The sequence below is a fragment of the Convolutriloba macropyga genome, chromosome 3, assembly GCF_964194025.1.
Source record: "Convolutriloba macropyga chromosome 3, txConMacr16.3, whole genome shotgun sequence".
NCBI classification, from domain to species: domain Eukaryota; kingdom Metazoa; phylum Xenacoelomorpha; order Acoela; family Convolutidae; genus Convolutriloba; species Convolutriloba macropyga.
Window position 1 is genome coordinate 34,199,968 of NC_134470.1, and position 26,665 is coordinate 34,226,632.

Sequence of the window (26,665 nt, forward strand, 5' to 3'; positions counted from 1 at the left end):
GGTGGGAACCAAATCAACCGCCGGGAAGGGCTTCTGCTGGATCTGCTTGCTTTCATTATTTTTCTTGGTGCTCTTGGCTCGCCACGTAGTTGTTTATTAGTTCATCGTTTTTCCATGCGTGGTAAGATATCAAAAAGAATTTTTTATACATAAGAGAAAAAAGTCGTTAATTAATATTAAAAATTCAAGAAGTAAGAGAGTTAATAAAGTGTAAATAACAAAAAAAATAAAAAAAATGACTGCGCTCGTGGTGGGGATTCAACTACTGCGCCCCGTTTAGTCATAGAGTTAGAGGAATGCCCTACATCTCGCTGTTTTAGTCGTAAAATGTGTAATTATGTTTAAAATAAACTGAGGGAAGGTAAGAATAAGTTGCAACAGTTAATAAATCAACTTCAAAAAACAAAATTGTAGAAATTAGAAGAATAAAGTAAAGTAAAGACGCAACATTATAAAGCAGTAAAAAGTGCTATGCTAACCTAAACCTTGAAACCACAGAAACAAACCGCGCATAGTACTATATTATGTCGTTCTTGCATAACTATAACTTAACTGTGATAAAGATATCAGGGAGTGAATGTGAAAAATAAGAACGTTTTCTTGTTTGAAAATAATGCTAATCGATTATGCTACTTCATTAGATAAAAACCTGTGTAAATGGCTTGTCGTTTTCTGCGTGTTTTCTCAGAGCTAAGCCGCGAAATTAATAGGTGAGCGGTTGGCTTAGCTGCAAGATTAGGACATTGTTGGTTTGACTCTTGCCGCGAATTAACAAAACAAGCGGCTAGCAAAAAGTCATTGTTTGGTAGCTGTTCTACGATATAGGAACTAGAAATTAGAAGAAATAAACAAAAATTAGAGAAGGTTGCAAGCTGTTGCTCTGACTCGAACCATCTTCAACTGCATCATTCGTTTTATTCCAAAACCGTTAACCGCCTGCTCAAAGTACTCTAATTTTTGTTGATGACGGCGGTATTTTACCGTCATCAGTACATATGGCAATCTTGTCGGAAGTAAATGTAAAGAAAATTAGCAGGACAGAGGGTCCACTGTGCTTTGATAACTGTTCTTCGGACGTTATCTTTTTTCTGGATGAGTTCAAACATTGATTCGATCTTGTTTTCTTTTGCTCGTTTCAGGTACTCATTTGCTGATTTGATCTGAAGATCCCATACAGCAAATATAATAGCCTCCTTATGGAGTTTTTTGACTCTGTACCAGCGGGCTTACCTCATGCAAATTGTTAAAGCTCTATTTTCCGTCGGTTGTAAGTTGTTGATAATTGGTCAAGACCAGACTGGAACCTCTCTTTGACGGGCTTTTAGAAAAACATATTCTTTTGCTAGGGTTCATTCTTATTTTCAGTTCTTCGCACCATTTGATCAATATGTCTAGTGAAAATTGAAATTTCTCTTTAATTATTCTACAGGAGCGCGACCTGTAGTAAAGGGCAAAATCATCAGCAAAATATGAAATTTGGGCAGGTAAATAAGGAATAGCGCTGATTTATACCAGGAAGATTTTTGATGCAACCACGCTGCCCTGAGGTACTCCAGTTGGTATTGAAGATGTGCTAACTTTTCAGTTATTAGTTTTTACGAAGACACTTTTCTGAGGGAAAAAAGTGTTAACACATTTTATCAAAGGTTGATGCACAACAATTTTTTGCAGTTTGTTTCGAAGTCCTCGTCTCCACACTTCATCAAACGCTTTTTCGAGATTTAGGCGGACAAATCCCACCATTTTGGACCATTGAAACACTTTTGTAACGTGCTGAAAGTTATCGGTTGTGCAGCGGTTCCTTCTATACGCATTTTGCATTTCACCAAAGACACCGTTGTTTTCACAGTGCGTTAGGACAATAGTCTTTACTGCAGTTTCGCAAATTTTTGCAATGCAATTATTTGGCTGATTTAATGCAATTATTTCTGCATCTTTTTAAAAAATTTTTCAGCTTTGGTAACATTTTGACATGTGTCTCTTTCCATGTAGTTGGAACATAAAAATTCTTTTTTGAGCTAGTTATCAGGAGATAGATATTTGCTTAGAGGCAATTAGGTAACTTTTTCAGGATGTTGTAGCTGATTATGTCTGGTTAATGTCTTAATCTACTTGTTTTTGTTCAGAATGTCATCATGTTGGTCTATTTTTTATCACACAGTAGTTAAGTGGTTCATTATTTTCGTTTTGGAGAATCAATTGTGTCTCATTTTGGAATTTTTCGAAGTACTCATTTAGTTCCAAGCTTTCTTATTTATAATCTTTCATTGTATCCTATAGAAGAGTTTTATATACTTCTATTTTTTCAATGTCTGTTGTTGCTCTGAGTTGTTTATAAGAGACTTCAGCACTTTGCTCAGTTTCGTTTGGTCTTGTTGAATCACCACATAATGCTTTAACTGCTCTCCAGAAGTTTTTGCTACCTTTAATTTGAGCATTTGCAATCAATTCTGATTGTTTGATTTTTTCCGATCGTTTCATCGATCTCTTTATTTCTCTTTGGAGGAGTTTTTTTTCTTTTTTCAGGGTTTTCAACTGTTCTCCGTTTGTTCTTTTCATCTCTCTTCTTTTTGTTTCTTTTTTGCTGATAAGATTAGTACTTTCATTGCAAAGGGAAACTTTTTTGTAAGATATACAACTTCTGCAGCGAGAATTGAATGATCTATACAAGTACTTGATTAAAAAGATTCAGTTCTTCTGCTTTTGGATAGATTGAGGGATAGAGCACAGAGTTTTCATTTTCTTGTCTTACAATCCGTTTGAGTTTTCTGACGTTAACTTTTCCCTTCAAATCAGATCTGTTCAGAATCACAATATTCATGGTTGTAATGGCTGAGATGTGGTCACTACCAAAGTTATCGGAAACATAACACGTGTCACAAAATTTGCTGACTGATTGATCGGTGAAATGTAGGTCAAGCATATTTTTACAGTCTCCATGATGTGATTGATATGTGTGAAAACCTTTATTTAAAGCTTAAAAATTCTGGTTTCAATCGCTTCAAATATTTTTTCACCGTTTTTTGTGTAATATGTGCAGTTCAGTTCTTGATGTGGAGAGTTAAAATCTCAGCAGGTAAAAACGTTTTTCAATTCAGTTTTAAAAATTTCTTAAAGATACAAATCGCGACCTGTTGAGTTGTAAAGAGCTGTAACCCAGAGATGACCTGAAACAGTTATTTCAAAGCAGGCTTTTAGTATTTGAAGATCTTTTCTTCGTTCATTTCTATCAAATTTTTCTAATCTAACTTCAATTTTTCCTTTCTTTGCTAAAATCAGTGAGCAATGTGACTTGCTTGCTCTCATTTCTCTAACTACGAATTAATCATCAGTGAGATTTTCATTATGCCAGCTCTTGAATTCATTCAGTCACAAAACATCAATATCTTTTTCCTTCAAAAATGCGAGAAGTTTTGGTATTTTGTTAGATAAGCCTCGGCAGTTCCATTGCATTATTTCAATTTTATCCATGTTGGTTGAATTGAGGGCTGTTTGTTGAAATTCGTTGCGTTGGAAAATTCGCGAAATTGTTAGTGGCATTTTTGATGCTGTCATGTATTTTCTGACCTTTAATTTTATCACCAAAAATTCTGCTTGCACTAACACTGACAAAAGTGATTATACCACTGTAGGACATTATGTTGAAGGTTGATTGGATTTTGCTGAGTACTTCAGCAACCAGAACAATTATGTTTATCACCGAGACAGTTGAGTTTGGGTGTAACATTTTGGGTTGTATTATTGCTACTGCTGAGTACTTGATATCTTGTTTTCTCTTTGTTGCTTCAACAACTGCATCTTGATAAGGGAAACATCTTTTGTACACAGATGCGTGCGATCCACCACAATTAGGACACTTGGCTTTCTCTTTTGTTTCGGTGCATTGTTTACTTTGTGCTGGCCTGCCAGAGCATCGCAGTCAGCGTTGCTCGCTTTTGCACTCATTGGCAGAGTGTCCATATTTCTGACACTTGAAGCATTGTTTTACATGTGGTGGCTCTTTGCTTGGTTGACGTCTGTTAATCAGCCAATCATCTTCGCACCGTTCTTTTGTGCTGCTAAAACAAGATTTGTTGAATCTGTTTTTACTCTGATAAGCTTTGTAGGTTTTCCACTTGTTCGGCTTGTAATCTTTGACACTTTTGTTACATTCATTCCGTTGTTTCTCAACTGCTCCTCTTTCATTTCATCTTCTTGGATGCTGTGATGCACATTGACTATAACAAAGCTTGTTTTGGACTTGGCTTTTGGCAGTACATTTCTTGCGTTTACAATGGCATTTGGGAGTACTTGTTGCAGGTTTATACTTGACATGAGACTATCTCTGGAGGCTTTATTTTTCGGTTGGATAAAGAAATTGAATGAGAATGGAAATTTTCCTACTAATTCTAAATTCAGTTGTGGGATTTTTGTTTTCATAGCTCGGGCAACCTGCACTTGAGTTGGTCTCGGATTCATTGTTATAACCATTTGTCTAAATGGCTATGACATCGAATTACCCTCGTTTTGATTTCGAAAACGTTTACGCTTGTTTTGAACATGGATAAAATCTTGTTCATCCTGGGAGGTATCATCAGCAGTTGCTCTTGCATCTGATAGAAGAGTGCTTAGTTGGCTCCTTTAGGCTAAGGCCCCACTGAAGGCTATTGCTTAGCAAAACGACGAAGATGTAAGTTTAAAACAACTTTTAAAGAGTAAAAACTAAGAGAAAAAAGCTATTTGAAAAGTCACGATTTTACGTTTTGAGCAACGTTTAGTGAAAAATCACTTTTTATAAAAGACTCACTCCGAAAAGACGTTCCTTCACAAAGTGGAGTACTTGCCTGTGGCAATCCTATTACACTTTGAGGTACTGATCCGAAAGTGACATTAATAGTGTTTTAATCCCCCCAATCATGGAAAACATACAATAATGGGGGGCTATAATTTCATGGGGAGCTACAATGTGAAAGACTCATTTTTTTTACTAATCCTTGATTCTTCAAGTCATGTTTGTTCTTTGTTGATTAAAACTGTTCTCTGCTAAATACCTGTGAATTGATTGATTGCTTTTCTTTTCTCTTTTGTTTTGGTTATTCGTTTGCAGGGCTCTTACTTAAATCTCTATTCGTTAAATTATTATGCAAAAATTACTTTTTCAGATGGAAATCAATTCTGGACAGCCAATGCAGCTTTCCGAATTCCTGATGCCAACTTAGAGTGGGCCGGATGCCAACTCTTTTCTTTTTTCTGCCCATTATTCAGCTTTTATGAACATCGCATATCGCAATACATTGTCATTGTCCTTGGCTATGCGTTGACAACTCTACCTTATCAATTGGCCTATCGCTTTTGGCTGGGTGGAATTTCTTTCACCTCTCTCACAAAGAGTTCCTTAAAATTTTATCACAGATAGGACGTGTCAAAAACAACTTTTTGTAGCAATTGTGTTTAGGCAAATTTACATTGTTGAGGCAAATCTAGACTGAGAAAATCAAATAAATTGATCCAGTCATTTTTTCTAAAAGTCGGATTTTGAACTCATTTTTCATAGTGTTCAAATTCTTGATCAACTGCAAAATGATCAACGCATTTTTGACATAACTGAAGATCAGCGCATTTGTTGTCACGTATATATGTTTTTCTTGCGACTCGATTCCTATAACAATTGCAAACTGGATGCTATCTAACTGCAAAAAGTGTTTTGCCAGGTCATTTAGTGGGATGGGGTTGATAGGGCGCACTAGGGAGATCGGGGCACCAACTAGAAGCACGCCTCAATTAAATTCTCAAAAAACAGCTCAACTTTGTTTTTAAAAATTCAGTGGGTTAAGCATCTTTTAAAAGCAATTTAAGCATTTTCAACGGGCGCTTAGAGCTGAAACTTCAGAACTTCTTTCAAAATTTTCAGAATCTTGGTAGACCTGTGATGACCACCTTTGCTCATGGGATACGTATCGTACAAGACACCGTCAAGAGAGGAATCTTCTAATTGGTCAAAAACATCCCTCCAATCACCGCTCAGAATTTCAATCGAAGGATGACTTGAAATGAAGGCTTTCTGTTCTTCAATCACCTGAAAACACAATGTCGAACGTAGAACAAAGTTTGCATTATCTTATGTCAAGCGTCACAGAGCTACAAAAGCTGCCTTTGTTCAAAATTTTGCAAACTTTAGCAAAAAATTATCAGATAAAGCGAAATCAAATGACATGCAATATACCAGATCTTCGATTAGACCGCATATCCTACAACTGTAGCCAAAAGTAAGGCTTTCAATGAAATTAGAAATATTGTTTAAACGTACAGAAAACATGAAAACCACAATAACTGAGAAAATAAACTAGGCTATCAACTCAGAACATAAAATAGTACCTGTTGGTTAAGTTCGATGATTATATGCTTGGATGGGTTGCACTTCTGAATTGCGGCTGCACTGATTGCCATTCCAAGCCCAACTTCCAAAATCACACCCCCGTTTCTACAGGCTGTCTGGGCTAATTTCTCCATATAGGGTGTCTCCCATCTCTCCATAACCGGGTGCCCGTCTATTAATTTATTGGGAACTGTTTGTCTCCTTTCAAGAAAGTTATGAATTTGTGCTAAATCTTGTTCAACGATGGTTAACGTTCTTTTTTAATGTTTACAAATTGGTATGCTTGCCATGTTACCCAGGTTGAGGTTCCAGACCGAAAGTCAATATGTCCAGACCGCCCCAGACGGAACGTAACTATGTCCAGATTTTCGTGCGTTCAAAAATATTTGTGCGTTCTTCGTGCGTTCAAAAATATTTGTGCGTTCTTCGTGCGTTCAAAAGTGCTTATGTCCAGACTTTAGAGCGTTTATGTTCAGACCTTTTGACAGTTTTACACAAATACGTTGTACACAAAGTTTTTGTAATGTATTCATTTCAAGTATAGATATTTTAGGGTGACGGTTGTGATGAAGCGCCCCAGCAATTGATACATTTTTTAAAAATTTAAATTGCTCGCTGAAAATATTGGTCAAAGGGGGTGCCAGTCAACCAGTCATTAAAGCTTGATTTTGTTCTGCATCTTCAGCAAGGGTCTATAATTTTAGGCGTGAAATTGTACAAAGCAAAGCAAAATGTTGGGTGCGACTTTTTCTGCGTTCAACGTTTGGCAACTTTTGAACCCAAGTGAGTTGAGATATTCTTCGTATAAAGCTTCCATTTGATTGAGCACTCTAGTAAGTGTGCTTAGTCAAACATGGTCTCATCAATTTTTCGCATTATTGTTTTCATTCAAAAAATTTTTGTACGCTTCCCAAACTTTCGTGCGTTCAAAGTTGCATATGTCCAGACTATCGTGCGTTCAAAGTTGCCAATGTCCAGACTATCGTGCGTTCATTCGTGTTTCTAGACCGTGTGGTTTTCAACTCACGACACTCCCACCCCTCCCCCCCCCCCCGCCGCCCCTTGTGCGTACATTTGGTCTTGCCATATCAACTTTCGGTCTGTGACCTCAAACTGGGTGTGGTTCATCTTTCTTGTTTATCTTCCCAAGATCTTGTTTCTTAAAACCATGTAGATATCTTGTAACTTCGTACATATCTCGGTCTTCGCGTTGCACTCTCAATGTTCATAAGATTGGCAATGCCTTAATTATGCTTTTTATTGATTTGTATCAACTTTAATTTCAGTGGGATGCTCTAAATTGTCAGTTTTAGCCTCCAAAAATCTTATATCTACTTTCAAAGAGCGCAGGTGAGTCTGATCAGAAACGCAGGTATTTTCGAGCGCACAGAAACTGTCGAGCGTGTTTGAGTCTGATCAGAGGCACTTTCGGTCCGGGGCGGTCTTATCAGGACGATTTCAAGCGTACCCCTGAGCCTCGGACCAAATAATTTTGATTAAATCTGGCTCCAATTTGCTTTTTTTGATACTAACCCATGAGTTCTTAATTATCCTCAATCCCCATTAGTTTCCTGTGATTTCCTCTGAAAAACTTATGATATCTGCTTTAACTGGTTATGTTTGTACCAGGAGAGGCACGTGCTAAAAAACTGTAACTTTGAACACCAAGTCATAATGTTGATTATATAGATATAATTCAATGGTTAGGAAATGGATGACTTTTTCACGGTAGCAAAAGAAGATTTGTGAAGCAAATCTCAAGAAAGTTATAACTGTTGAAAAGAAACAACAGTGGGCAAAGGGTAGCCCAGGCATATCGTGCCAAAGTAACTATAACTCAAGGGTCTTTTTTGAAACACCACCAACACTGGCGTTAGTGAAGCAAGCTGATTAGTTTGCTTCTCTGACGTCCGGCCGCAGCACCACCAACACTACACATTCAAAATTAACTGAAGGCGGAACACCGCACAGTTTTTTCTGATCTCAAGAAAGTTATAACTGTTGAAAAGGAACAACAGTGGGCAAAGGGTAGCCCAGGCATATCGTGCCAAAGTAACTATAACGCAAGGGTCTTTTTTGAAACACCACCAACACTGGCGTTAGTGAAGCAAGCTGATTAGTTTGCTTCTCTGACGTCCGGCCGCAGCACCACCAACACTACACATTCAAAATTAACTGAAGGCGGAACACCGCACAATGTTCTAGTATCATATTATTTCTTGAAAATTTATCTTAGCATCCACCGAGCTTAAAGAATTGAAAGTCGTTTTGTGCTTTAATGCTGATGTCAGAATTGCAATTACTATCAATCATTTGATTTCAGCTATCAAATTCTCTTCGGGTATCATAATATTAGTTATTTCCCAATTTTTCTAGATCCCAGATTGCTTCCATGCAATAATTGAACACGTTTCCCAAAGACTGTTTAACTCGATATTCGTTCTATTCAAACAGGAAACAGTTCCCTATTCTGAGGAAATCTGAGCTGGAATCAACTTCTTTTCCGCTCCATGTTTCTCTGATTGAGTTTTTTGGCAGGTCATGATATCCAGAATTCATCGTAAAGGCATAGACAATTGAGGAGCAATTGAGGATAACTTGGTACTTGCTGTTTTAGGGCGTACTCTAAGATGTTTAGATTGTTGTCTTTAACTAAGTAATACGACTGTAAGACGAAAGAGATAGTTTTCAGGTTAATTTTAGTTCAGCTGAATTGGGCAAAATGCGTGTGTTCAAATTCCTCTGTGATAAGAGGCATCAAAACCAACTTTTGTTTGAGGTTATACTGTATATATGTGGCCGGTTTACCTTGAAACACATATAGAAAACTAGTTTTACTCATTAGCAAACAATTTGAAAATAGACCATCACCTCATCAGTTTAAACTTAGAAATAGATATACCATCTATACCATATATCATCAAAAGATAACCATCTAAACATATACAGAATATATAGGTCAATCACCAGAAAACCAAATGACTCAAAATCTGATAATGAAAAAACTTCGATCAAATAGCAAGAAGTTAACGTTCAAATAGCAAAAAAAGTTAAAATCTTAAATTTTAATATTAAAGAATTCCAAATGAAACACGTATTAATCATTGCCGCTGATATTTCTATAAATGCTATGCAAGTCATAAAAATGTTAATCTGTTTTAAAAAACGTACAGCTCTCTACTTCAATAGAACCACTATCTACTTTCAGCAGTTGCATCTGAAACTAATATTAACTTTCTAATCGTTACTGTCAAAAGGAAAAAAAATCAGCAGTTGTTATACAAAATCGGAGTTCGTTTGCTATCAATCCCTAACGTGTATCACTTTTTTAAAAACTTTTATTCGTGAATAAAATAAATTCACTTGAAAGGATAAATTATCAAAGAAAAGTGTGTTAAAACTCATTTAAAGATGAGGATTAAGAAAAAACAAAACGTCCTTTTGAGTTCTATTTGTCAGAGTCAAATTAAAATTTGGCGTGGTTGTCTTGATTATGAATGGATAACATCTTCTGTATAGCAAGTATCAGTTTAAATTGCTCTGTAAAACAAATAATGGTTATTCGTCACCATGGATAAGTGGTTAATGATTGATTAATTTTGGAATCCAGTTAAAATTGCTTAATTTTGAATTTCAACTTACAGCTTATTTTCAAAATCTAGCACTAAATAATCATAACTCAGGCATCAAATTTGTATTACTGTTCAAATCCCTCCATCGTACAAAGCAGAGGTTGCAGATTGAATTGACACCTCATAAGATTTACTCGAGTACAAACCAGCTACATCTTTGCTCGAAAAGGTCCTGCAGACCTCAAAAACGCAGGGTAGTCCAATCAGGGGCAGACTCGAGCGCACTTGAGTCTGATCAGACACATTTTGGAGCTCAGGGATATAGCAACAAGGGTATCCAAGAAAACAGGGGTTCAAAGTTTGGGTTTTTGTCTCGCAATTAAACTCGTTAACACTCGACTGAAATCAAACACAAGTTGTTTCTCACAACTTGTTACAATTCAACTGAACCCTCCTAGTCTATTTTACAGAAAAGAGCAATTTATAAGCAAATTATTTATTATCCTTGAGTGAAAGAAGTTTAATGCACATTAAGATTGAGTTTAAGAAAGTGACTAAAAGAATTCTTTTTGATCTCACTTTGTTAACATGCCTCAATCGCTTCAGGTGTACACAGTTATTTCAAGTACCAGGGAGGACTTCTGCTGGCTGCACTTGCCGTCTAAAAGAAGTAGTGATTTGAATTCTTGGCTAGCCTCCTAGAGTCCGTCATACATATTTTGATTCCTTGTGGTTAGTATGCTCTGTCATTTAGAAAAAAAAACAAAAAAAATTTTAAAAAAATAAAAATGAGAAGTGGATAATCGCCGGTGAGGCTCAAGTCACATTACGCAGGTGTTGAGCTGCGGTAGCGCACTGTACCAAGTTATCTAAAGTTGGATATATTACTGAGCTTAAATTTGTTGCACATCAAAATACTAATCAGTAATCAGTTCTGAGCAAGGTGAGCATCGATAAGCCGCGCTACTTTTCGTTCATGCATTGTCCAAGGATTTAATATCGATTGCTGAATATGTTGAGCTCCTTATTCGAATTCGGTGCGCATTCTGTTCCATGAAATAGTGACAAAATTGTCCGGTCATTTAAAGATTAAATGAAGCTTTTTTGCTTCAATCTGTATTAAATTTTTTTGAAAAAAATAACGGTAAAAAGAGAAGCAGAGAAAAAAAATAACCAAAATGTTACCTTAAGTTTCAAAAAAAGTAAGAATAGAAATAGAATTAAAAAATGACAAACAAAGCGATAAAAGTGCTACGGTGACCTGCACCATAAAAGCACTGAACCCAACGTTGCTGTGCACAAAACAAAATGCTTATTTTTCTTTTCCTTAAGTCAGTGGAGCATTGAGAAATAGGGAGTGGCAATTTTTTTTCATAATTACGTCGGATTAATGTTGATAGTTTGCTTCCGTTAGCTTGTGTCTATTAATCAGCACAGTCCCTATTTCACAATGTGAGCGGCTAGCTGAGCTGAAGAATTCAGTGTGAGTTGTTTATGCCCCCGGATTTACTAAGCTAGTGGCAGGCCATATAGTTGCAGCTTGTCTGATGAGCAGAAAAGCGTCTTTTCTTAGCTATTGAGGGCCCTGGAATGATCTGCAGTTTTCTAAAATTATTGACTTCATCTTCTCCCTGTTAATCCTGTTAACATCCGTATCGTTTCACATTGATAAAACACTGCAAAGATTTGCTGATTAAATTGTTTGGGAAATTGTTAAGGTCTAGATTTAAAGAAAAAAGAATAAATGAATAAAGAGGTTTGATTGGTGTGGGAACCAAACCGTAATAGTAATTACAACGTTCTTTCGTTTATTATTCTTCGCAATTGTGCTCTCAGGTTCTACCTCGAGTTTCTTCGTTCGCGACAAACTATTTGACTTCAACAGTTTTGGGAAACAAGATTATTGACATTGAAGTTAACGATGCAATTGGGTTCAACCCGCATATTTGCTCACCATTCTTTTCTTTGAGCTGTCAATTAATTTTTTCTAATAAAATTGGTCAGAGGTAGTTTGGCAGTTCTCCAGTGGTCATTGCCATTTTTTTACGGATTTGCTTCGTCCAATAGGCATTGGGGTACAAAAACAGAGGGGGGTACAATAACAGGGCCTGCAGTTTGCTTTCATCAGTACATCATTACTGTGACCCTTTCACTTCAGATGAGGGGTGCGAGTGAAACCCTGATAAATAGCTATTGTTTCTTGCCTTTAGGTTCTCCTTTTCTCTTAAGCTTGCTCAATGATTCTTTCTATGAAGGGATTTTCAAAAACATGTATTCCCTGAGTTTTTATGGGGTTGAATTTTGATTATCAAAATATCAAATAGTCAATGAGGCTATTCAATGATAATTGAAGTTTTTTCTAATCATTTCAGTTCGTCTCGATCCGTAGTCCAGGGCAAAGTTTTCTGCCAATTGTGAGGTCGGGGCTCTCAGTTGAGGCTATCGACTAACGTAAATAAGTAACAGAATGTGAGCATTTAAGTATCATTGAGGTACTCCAGGTGCTACCAAACGGTCACCACCACCAAAAAAGTTCACCTTCTCTAGCAACAGCGTCCTCCAGCTGAATAAAAAACTCAACATTGATTTTCAGTTTTCTGATGTGCTTAATTTCGTCTGCCGGAAAATTTGATCTAATTGCTCTCGCAAACTGTATTTTTGATGGCACGAGATTGATAGAAACAACCGTTCATCATATTTTACGGCTTTCAATTTGGACTTGTTCTTGAAACTTCTTTCTCTGATTCCGTAATTCAAACATTTGGCTTCCATCTTGAGTTGTTTCATTCGCTTTTACTCTGGCCCTGCACACAAAACTGTCGAATTGGCTCATTTTAAGAATCAATCAGCATCAAGGAGCCTCAGAAAATTCAAAGTAGTGCTATGAGGACTAAATTTTCCTTTAAAAACAGCTTATAGAGAAAAGGCAAAATAAAACAAAAAGTTGTCTTAAGACTTTTGAAATATAAAATTCAAACGAAAATAAGGATTTTACAGCTGTTGATATACCGCTCACGCGTTGATATACCGGTCCAAATGTGGCGATATGAATCTTGTACACATCATCATCATTAACAATTCGGCACAAAATTTTAGCTAAAAGGTCAATTTTTGTGATATACATTTTTTTTAAAGTTATTGAAATATTTGCTCTATGATAGCGTTTTTCTCTGCAAACTTTGGGTTATTCGAATACAACTAAACTTGTTCCATCCAATTCAATTAAGGTCAAATGAAGCCCCAACTCAACTGAGCTCGCAGACAACTTGACCAAAAACATCAATTTTTGTGAAGTGATTGTACTATAAGGAAACTGAAATAGTAACCCATTGATGCAATATTTCTGAACATCTGAACAGACTTTTTCAAGCGCAGATTTTAATCAGAGTCCATTTGGAGTGCATCTTAGTCTGATAAAATATCCTTTAGAGCTCGTGATAATCTAATAAGAGCCGATTTAATGCTCAAGATAGCCTGATCAGCGATCGTTTCGAGCGCATGACAGTCCAATCACAGACAAAATGAAGCTCAAATTCAGCTGATTAGGAAGTATTGTGAGCGCTTGTGGGTCGAATCAGAAGTCATTTAAAGCGCAATTCAATCTATGGAAATGTTTTTTTTGGCGCAGTTGAAAAAACAACAGAGAGTTTGAGTCTTATCGTCGATCGCATAGGTATGGAGTGCTCTGACCACCGATGGTTTCCATCTGAGACCTCAGCTTGGGATTTGATCAGCATTCTCTTTTAATTTGTCTATCAAACAAAAATTTCTCTGAACCGTAGGCTCAATGACGTCTACAGGCTACTCAATTGAGTAGTCTGTAGACGTCATTGAGCCTACGGCTCAGAGAAACTTTTGTTCGATAGACAAATTATCTTTCTAAAACATTGTCTACAGAGAGCTAGCTAAAACTCAAGAAATTTTAACTGATTTTTTATAACTGAGTTTTAAACTGAAATTATGGCAGAGTTCAAAAAAAATCGAGTAGTATTGGGAGACTAAGAGGAAAAAACCATTGATTAATTTTTAAACAAGAGTAATAAGAAATAGACTTACTAGCTTCCAACTCGAAAAAAGGTCATCTCGTCATATTTCTTATTAGAGGAATGCAAATGTTCAACTAAACGTGTTTATTTTAAATCTGAGGTGCATTTTCCTAATAGACAATTTTTATGAAATTGATTAGTTCGAAAACTACGAAGAAGTCTTTTCGCGGCAGCAACTTTGATTATTTTGTTTTATTGCTCTAAATGTACATAGGAATTTTGTTCAAATATAGAAAAATGTTGTAAAATTTTTGCCAGGCTTCGATCGCACAAAAAACACAAAAACTTGTGTCGCACGGCCTAATTTCTGCCTGTTAAAAGTTCCACAGGATGAGGTCCAACAAAAATGACCTCTGATCAGACTGTCTCATACCGAAATGATCTCTTATCAGACTAGTTTGCGCTCGAAACCATCTCTGATCAGGCAAGTTTTAGACCGAACTGACCTCTGATCAGACATGACCTCTGATCAGACAAGTATAATACCATTTCGCAGATGAGTTCCGGGCAACCGTCCAGACAAAGGTGCGTTCAAAATGTTGTGTCAGACCATCATAAGCATGGATGATCTCTGAATATACCATATTGCCATCAGTGATACAAATCATTTTCAGGACATCCTTCAGGCCACAGCTTGCTCATAGGAACATCGAATCGCACTGTTTTTTAGAGAGCTTCATTTTGGTTTATGGAACATTTCAGTTCAAGGTAAAGTCTGACTTAGAATCCCTAATATAACAACTGAATCATTATGGTCGGAAACAAAGTTTTGAATGAACATATGAACAAATATTCTACTACTTTCCAAAATGAAAAGCGAAAACTAGCGTTGAAACATGAGATACACCAGGTTTTTTTCTAGTTTGATTGGCTAAGCTTTTTGATTGGTTTTTGATATAATTGTATGATATATACATATATATATATATATATATATATATATATATATATATATATATATATATATATATATATATATATATAATATATTATGTATTTATATATATATATATATATATATATATATATATATATATATATATATATCCAAAGTGACCTCTGATCGGACAAGCTCCAGTCCATTGTCCAGACTAAGATGCGCTTGAAGCCTTTTCAAGTGCACCATGCACATTTGTGGGCTCGAGGATGGTCTGATCAGTGGTCACTTGGGTCTGATCACATCGATCTCGGTCTTGCTATATCCATGCAGAATCGGAATCTTCTTTACATTTTCTCTATTTACACAGTTAACGAACGTTTGGTCAGCAAGTCCATCTTTTTTAGTTGTGACTTTGTTAATTATGCTAATGGGGTAATTGCTGGTGCCCAGGTTGAGGTGCCATCCGGAAATGACCTCTGATCAGACCGTTCCAGACGAAAGTAACCTTTGATCAGACCATCCCAGTCCAAAGAATACTCCGATCCCTCTAAAGTGCGCTCGAAACACCGTGTGTGCTCGAAGTGAGCTCGAAACTGTCTCTGGTCAGATTTTTCCAGGCGGAATTGACCTCTGATCAGGCAGACCAAAATCAGGCCATTTTCCAGACGATTGTGCGACCATGGCCCAGACCAAACCCAGACCATCGTCCGGACGGTTGTGCGCTCAAAATCACCTCTGATTAGACTATTGTGCGCTCAAAAGTCACTCCTGATCAGACTATTGTGCTCTTGAAAACATCTCTGATCAGACTCAATTGAGCTCGAAATAGTCTGATCAGTGAACGGTTTTCACTATGAACGAATTTCTTTAATTTTGTTATATTATATTCATTTCAAAAAATTTGATGTTTTAAATTGTGTTTAGATGAATTTAATTATGCATTTCATAAAAATGCGTCGTTAAATTCATCTAAAGAAAACAATTTTCTATACGTATTGCTAAAAAAAAAACAAAATTCAGAGAAAAAATTTATTTAGGACACCATTAGTGCATATTTCGAACTCAATGAATGAATTTAGACAATTCTACACATAAAATGTCGTGTTCTACAGTTAAGCAAAATTTCCTTTTAAGGGGACAGGCATTCAGCTGGACACCTTTACTTGCAATCAAAGCCATCAGACTCTAGATGAGTCTGTGATCAGAATGCTGCTTTTTGTTGCCTCTTGGTAGAGCCAACATCTCTCGGTAAAGAAAAGCAAAAAAAAATCAAAGGAAAAAAATTGCGCTCGAAATGGTCTCTGGTCAGACTAATGTGCGCCTGAATCCGCCGCTGATCAGACCATTCCCATCCTGAAGTGACCTCTGATCATATCATCCCCAGACCGCAGTGACCTCTGATCATACCATCCCAAAGCCGAAGTGACCTCTGATCATAGCATCCCCAGACCAAAATGAACTCTGATCATACATACCATTGTGCGCTCGAACCAAATCCCAGAACATGTGGGAACACACCGTGTGCGTTGGACTTGGGCTGATCAGAGGTCTCTTTTGGATAGCACCTCAACATGGGTGACATTGTGTTTTTCCCAATGCTGATAATTTGTAATTAGTACCACAACAATATATTACACTGCTAACATCAAAACAAAGATTTCAACTCAAAATTTGTGGTTTTAAACTAATTGATGATTATTTTTTCAAACACCGCGAGTTTTTGCGTTGGATAGACAATTTGCAGAACTGAGCTTATTTTAAGTCCGAACAAAATATGATAAAATATGGTAAATATTGATAGACAAAATGACAGGTATGAGCCTTATTTTTCTTTATGCTCCACCTAACACTGAGAACTATGGCCACGTTATGAAAAATGCCTAAAAAAGATTATTGTAAAATTTCTGACAAATTAGACTCACAAGAGAACTAAAGACATTATAAAAGCTGAGCATAATTGCATAGAACTGTTCAAGCAAAAAATTGGCATGCGTTTACCTTCTGTAGTCTGTGCAGATATAAGAGTAATAAATTGAAGAAATCTGACTGAGTGGTCAAAAATATATAATGATTACGTAAACGAATTTTTCGGTAACTTTACAAATTTGAAACATAGTACAGTACAAGTTTTACATGTTAGTCAAAGAAGCAAAAACCGTTGAACGCACAGAACTAATATGAAGTTACTATTATCAATATTTTTTGTGCCGGTCATTTTTTCGACCTCTGTAACGTGTGATTTTGCTGACGATAAGTTGAAATCGTGGATCAATGTCATTTCATTCGACTTGATTAAGAACAAAACTTCGGGAAAAGTAATTGGAGCCGTTATTCAAACAAACGACAAGCTATTGAAGACTGTTGAGTTCTCGCTAGACGATCGTAGGAGCACGCTTCATTCGCCGAGGGTCAAAAGTTCCGTTTCTTTGTGTCTTCATGAGGGTCATGTGAAATACAACGGGAAGGTTGACATTTCAAGTCCCGTTCGAATGAAGTTTTGCAAAAATGAACTTTCTGGACTGTTTTATTACTATGGAGTTGTGTACACTTTGTATACAAGAGAAAAGGACAGATCTTGGATTATCTTCACAGGAAAAGATCAACTCCAGACTGAGAACGGACAGAACAAAACATGCAGAGTTGTTGCTTATAATGAGACCCATATTCATGGAAAGCCTCTGGATAAAACTTCGGACAAATTGAGAAATAAATTGTCAGTGCCAAAACTTTTGAGAGAAAAGCGGTCAATCCTAATGCACAGGAGGAATTATATCGAAGTTATGATATTCATTTCTGATGAGTTTTACCAGGATAAAGGCTCTTCAGATGAGGCGGTTAGTTGGAAAAACTTTTATTGGTTTTTCCTCTAGTTATATATGAACAAAATATTTTTCTGCAGCAAGGAAAGTGTTGGCAAACTAAAGGTGCACATATTTCTTGAACCAATTTCATACGTATTGTTTTGCAATCTTTTTTTTATCACCGAAAAATACAGAAAAAAACTCTTTAGAGTAAAAAAGTCGGGTACTGTAAAAAGTCTGATATAACATTCTACGTCACAACATTGTGGTACATGGCTCGATAAGTGCTCTACGGAGGGCTGCGAACAACACTTTAGAATTTGTGAACTACATTTGCAAAATTTTGTCAGAACTTTTACATTAAAGTTTTCTCGCTGTAATTATTTATGCAAAATATGTAATTCGATTTCACATTTCACTCGTCTGAACTACATTTACGATTTCTTGCAGTTACCCCTCTCAAATAAGCAAACATACGTCTAATTTACAATGGTAATTGAGAACACAAGTATAAATATAGGCTGTCAACATACAATCGAGTGCAAATTTGAATGAATTCGTTTCCCTCGCGCGTTGTCAAGTAGACTGTAATGGAAAAAGTTCTTAGCTCTGTGTATTTAGGTCAAGTAGAAACAGTCTTCTTGACTTTTTCTTCAAAAATTTGTCACAGGAATATCATTTATTGTTTATAACAAAAAAACCGTTTCCTGTGTTGGCGCCACTTCAAATCAGCTACAAAAGCCATCAGACAGCAAGAAATAACGTTTGTAACTGAAAAAACTTGAATTTCGTCAAAACTCAAAAATGGTCAAAACTTTTTACAAAATTGGGACCGAAATTTTGTACACCCCCCCCCCGATTTTTGGAAGGGAAAACCTGAGCAACACGAGGTTATGGCACACGGTTAGGATTACCTCTGGGCTACTCATGGACCCTACGAACGTTTTGCATCGGACCAACAAGTCTGGCTATTAGCACTTATATGGTGCAAAATTGGCATTTTTGATATTTTATTTATTGTTAAATTTTTTAAGTTGTATTTTGTTTTATGATACTTTAGGTGATCATTAAAGGTCAAATGCTGTAAATTCGAGGCATTTAGAGCCTCGTAATAACCATCCGTGCTTATGTCGGCAAAAGTAAAAATTGCAGTAAATTGACATTTACTATGTAAACAATGACATAAATCACTTTCTTGATTAACTAATCAGAAATCAGTATTGATGATGTTATAAATGACAAAAATTTGATTATTTACATAAACCCAATTGTTTGAATAGTGAAATCGAGTTGTATTCAGAACCACTAGAAACTGTTATACAGAGCAGTTGGCTCTCAGATTTACTAAATATTGATTCTTTAACAACTTTAGTCTTTTTTGCTAAGTTTTGCTAGATCTTAAGATCTTGCGAGTTTTAAATTAGTTGAGCTCACTTGAAAAGAAGTTAGCAAGAATACTAGCTACTGGCTGAAGCCCTACAAAGCACGAGATTGAACATGGATTATCACTAAGGATTTTCTTAACTTCAATGAACAAAATTTTAAGTTACAGTCCTTTAATACGCCCGAGCGACTAATTATTCCTGCAAGATTGTTATTCAATCGAACCATGTGAAGAACCAGGTATACCGTTTCCGCTGAGATTCTTGAGCAGCCGCAACTTCCTGTGTATAAATTATAATGTATACGATTTTAAGTTTAATTGCTCTGACCTAATAGGTTCTAAGCAGAAGAGCTTTGAGGAAAACCATTCTAAGTTTCCGACTTGAAGTGTTCTATGCACGTCTACCATTGTGCCTCAATGTGGCCTCAATATTTTAATAACTTCTTAGTTGCTCATTTAACTTTATTTCGTAAAAAACCTCAACCAGTTTATGGACAAAAAGTGTGTTTTAAAATATCTTTAAAAAAATGCATACTAAATGTCCCTTAAAATTTGAGTTATTTGCAATAATTATTCCATGCCAATTCCGGATTGTAGAAATTATTCCTGAAAAAATCGGGGATGATAACTGAATGCAGACGAAAATGCTATGCACTAAAAACAATTGTTTACAAAGTTTTAAAACATGCAACAAGATGAACAGAAACTTAACCGGCAATACACAACTAAAAGTCGTTAGTCATAACCGCAGCAGTTATAGCAATCTTGAAAACTTTTTGAATGTGGGTCAAACATCATGGCTGTTTTTTTGGTATGTCAAAGCCATGTGTTTTCGAATGAATTTTGTAAAGACTTCGGGTTTAAGCTGCTCTAACTTCACTCGTCAAAGTTCCGCAATTCATCACCATTCTTATATCATTGTTTTAATCAAAACGTTCTCCGCAAATCAATTCTTTAGTTGAGTATTTAGCTATTTGTTTGCGCTGACCCATCGACCTGAGATTACTTTTTCTCAAATATGAGTTGATGGCTAAAGCTCAATCTGCCGCAGGAAAATCGCATTTTTGCAATTTTACTTTTTGGTTTTCAACGGTTTCGCAGCAGTAGAAGTTTTAGATAAATGCCAATTTTGCAAGATTTTGAGCGGATAAGCATTGCGCTCTAAACGCCCAAAAAATTGGCTAACAAAAATTGCGCTGCCGAATTTCACAGAGCTACAATATCGCTCGAATAAACCTAAAATAGCATTGCAGAAACGTTTAAAATTTTTCAACACTGTCGAGCGAAGTGAATTTTGTTGCAGCAATAAACGTGAGCAAGATAAGTTTGTCTTGTTGATCAGGTACCCGTCAAAATTGTTCACTTTTGTAATATTTTAAGAGTTCTTTCTGTTTTTTTCAAGCAGCTGAGAATTAATTAAATTACGGATAGCCGAAATAATCAGAAGGAGGGTCAAACTGTTTAAGATTTCTTCCTCCATTATTTTAGTTTTGCTTCCATACTCAATTCACAGACCAGTGACAGTTAAGAACTTAATGTTTTTGTCTGCAGAATGATGTTCTCCTTTATCAACAAAATGTTTGTTTTTTACGGAAAACTCTCAAACAGAAACCGATACAAAAAACGTCACAGCAAATACAAAATTGGATGCCAGTCATTTGCTAGATTACGTTATAAGCCTCATCGGGCTATTAACTCAACCTTACCTGTTCACAAACAGTTGATATTTATGAAAAACTTTGCACGATCTTTGCTAGATCTAATAATATACTAGATATTTTTCTAGGTAATTGAGAAAGCTGTTGAGGTGGTTCACTATGCTGACTTCTATTATGCAGCGATTCCAGAAGCTAACCTTCATTTGAGTCTGGTTGATGTCATGATCTGGCGCACACCACAAGAGGACATATGCAATGACACAAGATACAGCTACACAACTTCCGACTGCTTAGGAACGTCTTCTTTGTAGGGTGAAATAAGTCTAAGATTAAACATTAACGTATGTAACAAGCAAAACATAATAATTAGTCCATAACTACATTGTCAAGCTTTTTAAAGACTCATTTGCTAGTAATGAGAATTTGATAACTTTTTTAAAAAAAATTTCAAGTTACTTTGTTTCCAATAAACCTTTCAAATGCTTAATTTTCCTGTTAAGTTTGAACAAATTTCAGTTAAATATTTGACACATTTAGCTTCGATTCGGTCAAACGCACCAGGAAAAATATGCATTTGAAAAATATATTTGAACAAAGTAACTCGATAACTTTGTTTTTATCAAAAAATTTTTCTAGATTAGTTGCAAACGTGCTGGGATCGTTTTTGCTTGTAACTACAGATTTGGTTAACTGCAAATAGGGTGTACCTGCAAATAATGTATACCTGCAAACATTGCAGGTAAATTGAGTTAGACGTTTTAGAGCATGGTTAAAATCATCACTTTCTACTAAGTTCGATTAGTTTTAGTGGTTAAAAACATACACCGGATAAACCTGAGTAAATTTAACACAAACCACAAAAAATGGAATCTTGCCTAAGTTTTGAGGCAAACTTACTTCAGAAGAGGCCTTTGTTTTCATCTGAGAAATGATAAGATTCAAACGTGCATTATGAATTTTCTCAAATTTAGCCAATTTTTGATTGCTTGAATCACTTGCCCGGGATGACTTCATTATTGAAAAAGTTGCAAAATTACAACTTCTTATTATGTCGTCTATGAAAAGTTGCAATCCTAGAACTTTCATAAAATGAAAGTTGTAAATTAACAAATTCGGAACCTATTGAAAAATTTTTTAAGAAAAGACATTAGCGAAATTGTCTTAAAAACCAATTGATTAACAAACTTTTTTTTGTAGGCAAACTATTTCAACATATTTATGTTTTTCACACTTTTTATATATAATCAACTTGATATACAAAGTGCTGTTTCTATTGAATAACTCCTCGGTCCGATTGAAATTTTTTTTAAAAAAAACCAATAGCGGAATTGTCTTAAAACCAATTGATAAACAAATTTTTTTGTAGGCAAGCTAAACCATCACCTCTGTGTTTTTGACACTTCCCGTACATAGTCAAACCTTTATACCAAGTTTTGTTTCAGTTGAATAACTCCTTGGTCCGATTGAAATTTCTTTAAAAAACACTAGCCAAATTTTTTTAAAAACCAAATGATTTTCCACATACCCCTATCTTGTGCCCTTCTCTTCGTGTGCCATATTTACCATATATATATATATATATATATATATATATATATATATATATATATATATATATATATATATATATAATTACTGCAATTTGTTTCATGTGTGTTGTTTCTTTTAGTGGTTCTGACCTATCCGGAACCTCTTTAAATTCTAGCTATCCGAGTCTCTAATTTTTTCTCAGTATGCAAGATTATTTGCCTCATGTGCAAACAAATTTTCTTGTGTTCTGAGATAGTTAAGAGACTTCTTGAACAAGCTAGAACACCTTTAATATTTGTTTCCATGACTGTGGTGTCGTTATCAGGTTGTAACTTTTGAACATGAAAAATTTGTAGTCCTAGAACTTTCGATTTTATGATAATTTTGTAGTCATAGAAATTTCCTATTAAGATAAAGTTGTAATCATAGAACTTCCCTCTATGATAGAGTTACAGTCATAGAACTTTCCGTTATGATAAAGTTGTAACCATAGAACTTTTCTTTATGGGAAAGTTGTATCCCCACCAATTTCGTACAATTTTTTTCGTCTATGACATTAAGAATCCATAAGAGGAAAGTTCTAGGATAACAACTTTTGGTTTACCCGGGTAGTTTCTAACGTGCACTCTCCCAAGCACAAATCAGCTAATAATAAGAAGGCGATTATTCATTGTTTCGCACATTTCTCAAATGAAACTTTAATGAAATATATGCATTCCTGAAAAGTAATGTTTGAAATAGCACTCCGTTTTCTAGTAAAACTATTCCACGAAGTCGTGTTGTGGTTTCCAATTTTTTTGTGAGAAAGGGTTCCACTTTATTTTTCAAAGGTTTTAAACAGTACTGCTTCTTTCACCCCAATTCATCCACCGCCTATTTCAGTAACAAATATTTTTAACCCTAGATCATTTCACCGTAAACCTCAATTTTACTATTTACGGTAGTTTCTGACACAAATAAATTGGAAATAGGCAATGTGCAGTAAATTTCCAAAACACTAAAAAAGTATTTTTATAAAAAAACGTTGACAAATCTTTCATCCCAAGAACTGATGAGGAGAACTGCTAATCATTATTTTTTTCAGACACCCCTTAATATGTTGTCCAACGTTTAAATATCAATTAAAACTAACATTTTCCGAAAAAAATATAACTCCTTCTGTTTCCATTGTACCTACTTTTTGAATATTAAATCGCAGACTACGTCGGCGGAAGTCAAATAGCAGTGAGCTAGGTAAATAACAAATACAGAACTTCATAGCAAGTGACCTAACAAATTCAATGAAAAATTATGCAAATTTTTGGCCTGGTGGTGCAATAGGTTCAACGCAATCAAAAAATGAAGGTCTGATCCCTGGAAAAATAACAATATAGAGTGGTAGCATGTTGTGAGTTGTGATAATATGTCCTCCTCTCTGGGTATTATATTTTTCTTCTTTAAGGATTTTCAAGGTCAAACTTGAAAAAATTCTGTTCTCATAGACTTTCGTAGTTATGCAATAAAATGAAGATGCGGACGGATACAATTACGTAATATTTACGTAATAATTTAAAAACACCGTGTAGAACACTATTAAACATAATCGCATGTTATAGAAACCTTGCAAAAATTCAGTTGACAAAAAATAAATACAGCAAATAATTTTTTTTATTTTTAGGCTTTATCAAAAATCGAAAAAACTTTGTTACACCAAGTTCTACTCGATACAATTGAAATAATTCATATTTCCGATACACAGTTGGGAGTTTGCGATAATACGCTGGTCGTGTAACAACATAGACCTAGAGATTTAAAAACAACTAGAATGGAAAATATAATATGGAGAAAGTTTCTCTTTTTTAATTGAGTTGAGTAACTTTCGAATGGCTGTCGCTGTTTTTGTAGGTGATTTTCGGATCAGAATTTTTTCGCTGCTTTTTTAACGCGCCAGTATTTCAGAAAAATAAGTCAGTATTCAATCAAAGTGTTAGAGTGCTGAAGGTTCCATAATTACTTTGTCGTAATCCATTGGAGGAACGATTTTTTTCGGTAAATTTTCAATGAACTAAAATCAATATTAGTTCTGAGACAAAGTGATAAAAGAAATCAATTAACACAAATTCAATATTAGGATTTCTTCACTAAAATTGACAAAAGTCTGCACGCTAAATTTTGTCTACGATGTATGTAATCGCATCTCACACCATCAGGGGCGTATACTTCCTTTTCAATTTAGACTTACCTGATCTGAAAGGAGCTTTAAAAAAGTTAGTTTGACTTCACGTACCCTCAAGAGGGCGGTTAGAAACCAGTATCAAATCAACAAGGAGGCTCGGTAATGCGCGTTTGCACATAATGTTCCGAACCCGCTCAACCACGTTTTCGACTTAATTGTCTCCCAAACGAGGAAGAGATCGAAGATTTTTTAAAACGCTTATTGTTTGGAAATAAGTGGTTTATCCAATTAATAGAACCGCTTTAAATCGGATCACTTTACAAATAGAACAATAACTCATTAGAGAGCCGATATAACTGACAGTAGGGAGCGCAAGAAACAAGGTAAACAATTTAATTAAATATAAACAACAAGCAATACCTACGACCAAACCGCTATGTCAACCCATTTCTGTGAAAGAAAAAACTTAATGAAAAATTTGAAATAGCATCAGATAAATGTAAAAACAAATCACTTCAAATTCGCCAGAAAAGATATGAAATCTGTCTATATTAAGAATAAATAACAAGAGACACTTGAGAATGGGTCTTTAGTCCAATAGTGGCCTCTCTGTTGTCAAATGCTTATGGTGGGTAAATGAGTGAGTAACTCGTGATATTGTTGACTACAGAAAACAATTTATACTTATTATTCAGCAGACCTAAAGCAATTAGCTATTATCTTAAATCATTTAATAGCTTTAATTACATTTTCAGACAAATTCATTGAGACTTGTAATTATCCAGAACCTCATAAGACTACAAAAGAACAATTAATGAAAATATCAAATGGTCATTTCATTTTGCGAGGAAAAGGCGTTGAAGTCTATAAGATCAAAATCTGTTCACTAAAAGTATTGAAAATCATCAATTGGGCCAAATTTCGTGTCCTTAATGTGATGTGCAACTTTTCATTAATATGCCATTAATATGACAATCGGAAATGTAAGCAAAATAGAATGTCAAAAATTGAAAATCGTCCATAAAATGATAATATATAAAAACAGGTAAAAAAACTACATTATAAAACACTTGCAAGACTGCAACCTGTATCTTTAACGTGGTACGATAAGAGGTTGCTGTGGCAAATCTCAAAACCTTTAACTTTTTTATAACAATTTTTTTTTAATCCTTAAAACATTACAATTGCAAGTTTTCAAATAAAAAATAATAAGTTCCTCGAATTGGAACTGCCTATAAAACTTATTGTCTATGTGAGACTAAATAAAAAGACCACACATTAACACTGAATACAGGCAGAATTCATTATTTCAGTGTGTTTTCAATGTGTTTTCTGGTGAAATTGTTATTTATGTTTCCTTGGAGTTTATTGGAAACTTATTAATTGCACTTTTAAATGGAAAAAAGAATTTCTTGCAATTAAAGTCTTGAATCCTCCCTAACTCCTTGGAAAATGCAAAATTAAAAAAAAATAATTTGAAATTCTACGCTGGACAAGCTTTCCAATGATACCACACACAATCCTGTACGATGAATATATCAATCGGCGAAAATTGACTGAAGAAAAAACCAGTCGAGTATATAGTTCCTCTCCCCCCCCCCCCCCCCACTAAAGTCGGTCGAAACAATAAATGGCAATATAAGTGTTGAATGACTAAGTTACTACACTAGGCTACAATTTTGTCCTAGACATTTTTAATCTGCGTTTCATTTGCTTAGAAAACTTTGTTAATGATATGAAGTTTCAGCGTAGCGTACGTTTTGACACCCATTTTGACTTATTTCAGTTTTAATTTTTAAACTTATATCGCTCATATCTTATCCGTCTGCTTTTCTACCGCCTAATTCTACCGCCTAATTCTAAGATGGGACCTCAGAGCGATAAAGTGAAATTTAACAATATTTTTTTCACTCAAATAGAGAATTAATAAGGAATTTAGTTTTGACGTCGGTTCCTAATCTGTTGGACTCTTCTTGATACAGCGGATTTTATGCGATGGCATTACTGGAATCGTGAATATCTCCCTGAGCATGACAATGCAATGTATATCACAACAAAGGATTTCCACGACTCTGGAACTCTTGGACTTGCGTATCTTCAAACTGTCTGCACAATGGACGGGTCAGGTAGAAAACGTTTTTTGAACAACTTTTCTTCCCTCAAAATTAAGGCACATTGAACTGTGCAAGTTTCACAATCCTGCACGTTTCACGCTTCAACCACTACTTTGGAAGGTGATAGTACTGAATTCGACAAAAGCATAAAAGTGAAAATATCCATTTAA

The 26,665-nt window shown here is 35.3% G+C and overlaps 2 protein-coding genes across 2 annotated transcripts in view; one reads left to right on the plus strand and one right to left on the minus strand.

Moving 5' to 3' along the window:
- Window positions 1–9,129, minus strand: part of LOC142337027 (guanidinoacetate N-methyltransferase B-like) — a 23,456-nt gene extending 14,327 nt beyond the window's left edge. The window contains exons 1-3 of the mRNA XM_075386064.1: window positions 8,821–9,129; window positions 6,355–6,527; window positions 5,917–6,055 (exon numbers count right to left, since the gene is read on the minus strand). Coding sequence (XP_075242179.1) covers window positions 5,917–6,055; window positions 6,355–6,527; window positions 8,821–8,914 — 406 coding nt within the window. The 5' untranslated portion in view covers window positions 8,915–9,129. The remainder of the gene's footprint in view (window positions 1–5,916; window positions 6,056–6,354; window positions 6,528–8,820) is intronic.
- A 7,851-nt stretch (window positions 9,130–16,980) lies between these two features.
- LOC142337028 (zinc metalloproteinase-disintegrin-like batroxstatin-1) overlaps window positions 16,981–26,665 on the plus strand; it is an 87,089-nt gene continuing 77,404 nt past the window's right edge. Inside the window, exons 1-3 of the mRNA XM_075386065.1 lie at window positions 16,981–17,687; window positions 20,825–20,988; window positions 26,362–26,507. Of these exons, the coding sequence (XP_075242180.1) occupies window positions 17,031–17,687; window positions 20,825–20,988; window positions 26,362–26,507 (967 nt within the window). The 5' untranslated portion in view covers window positions 16,981–17,030. The remainder of the gene's footprint in view (window positions 17,688–20,824; window positions 20,989–26,361; window positions 26,508–26,665) is intronic.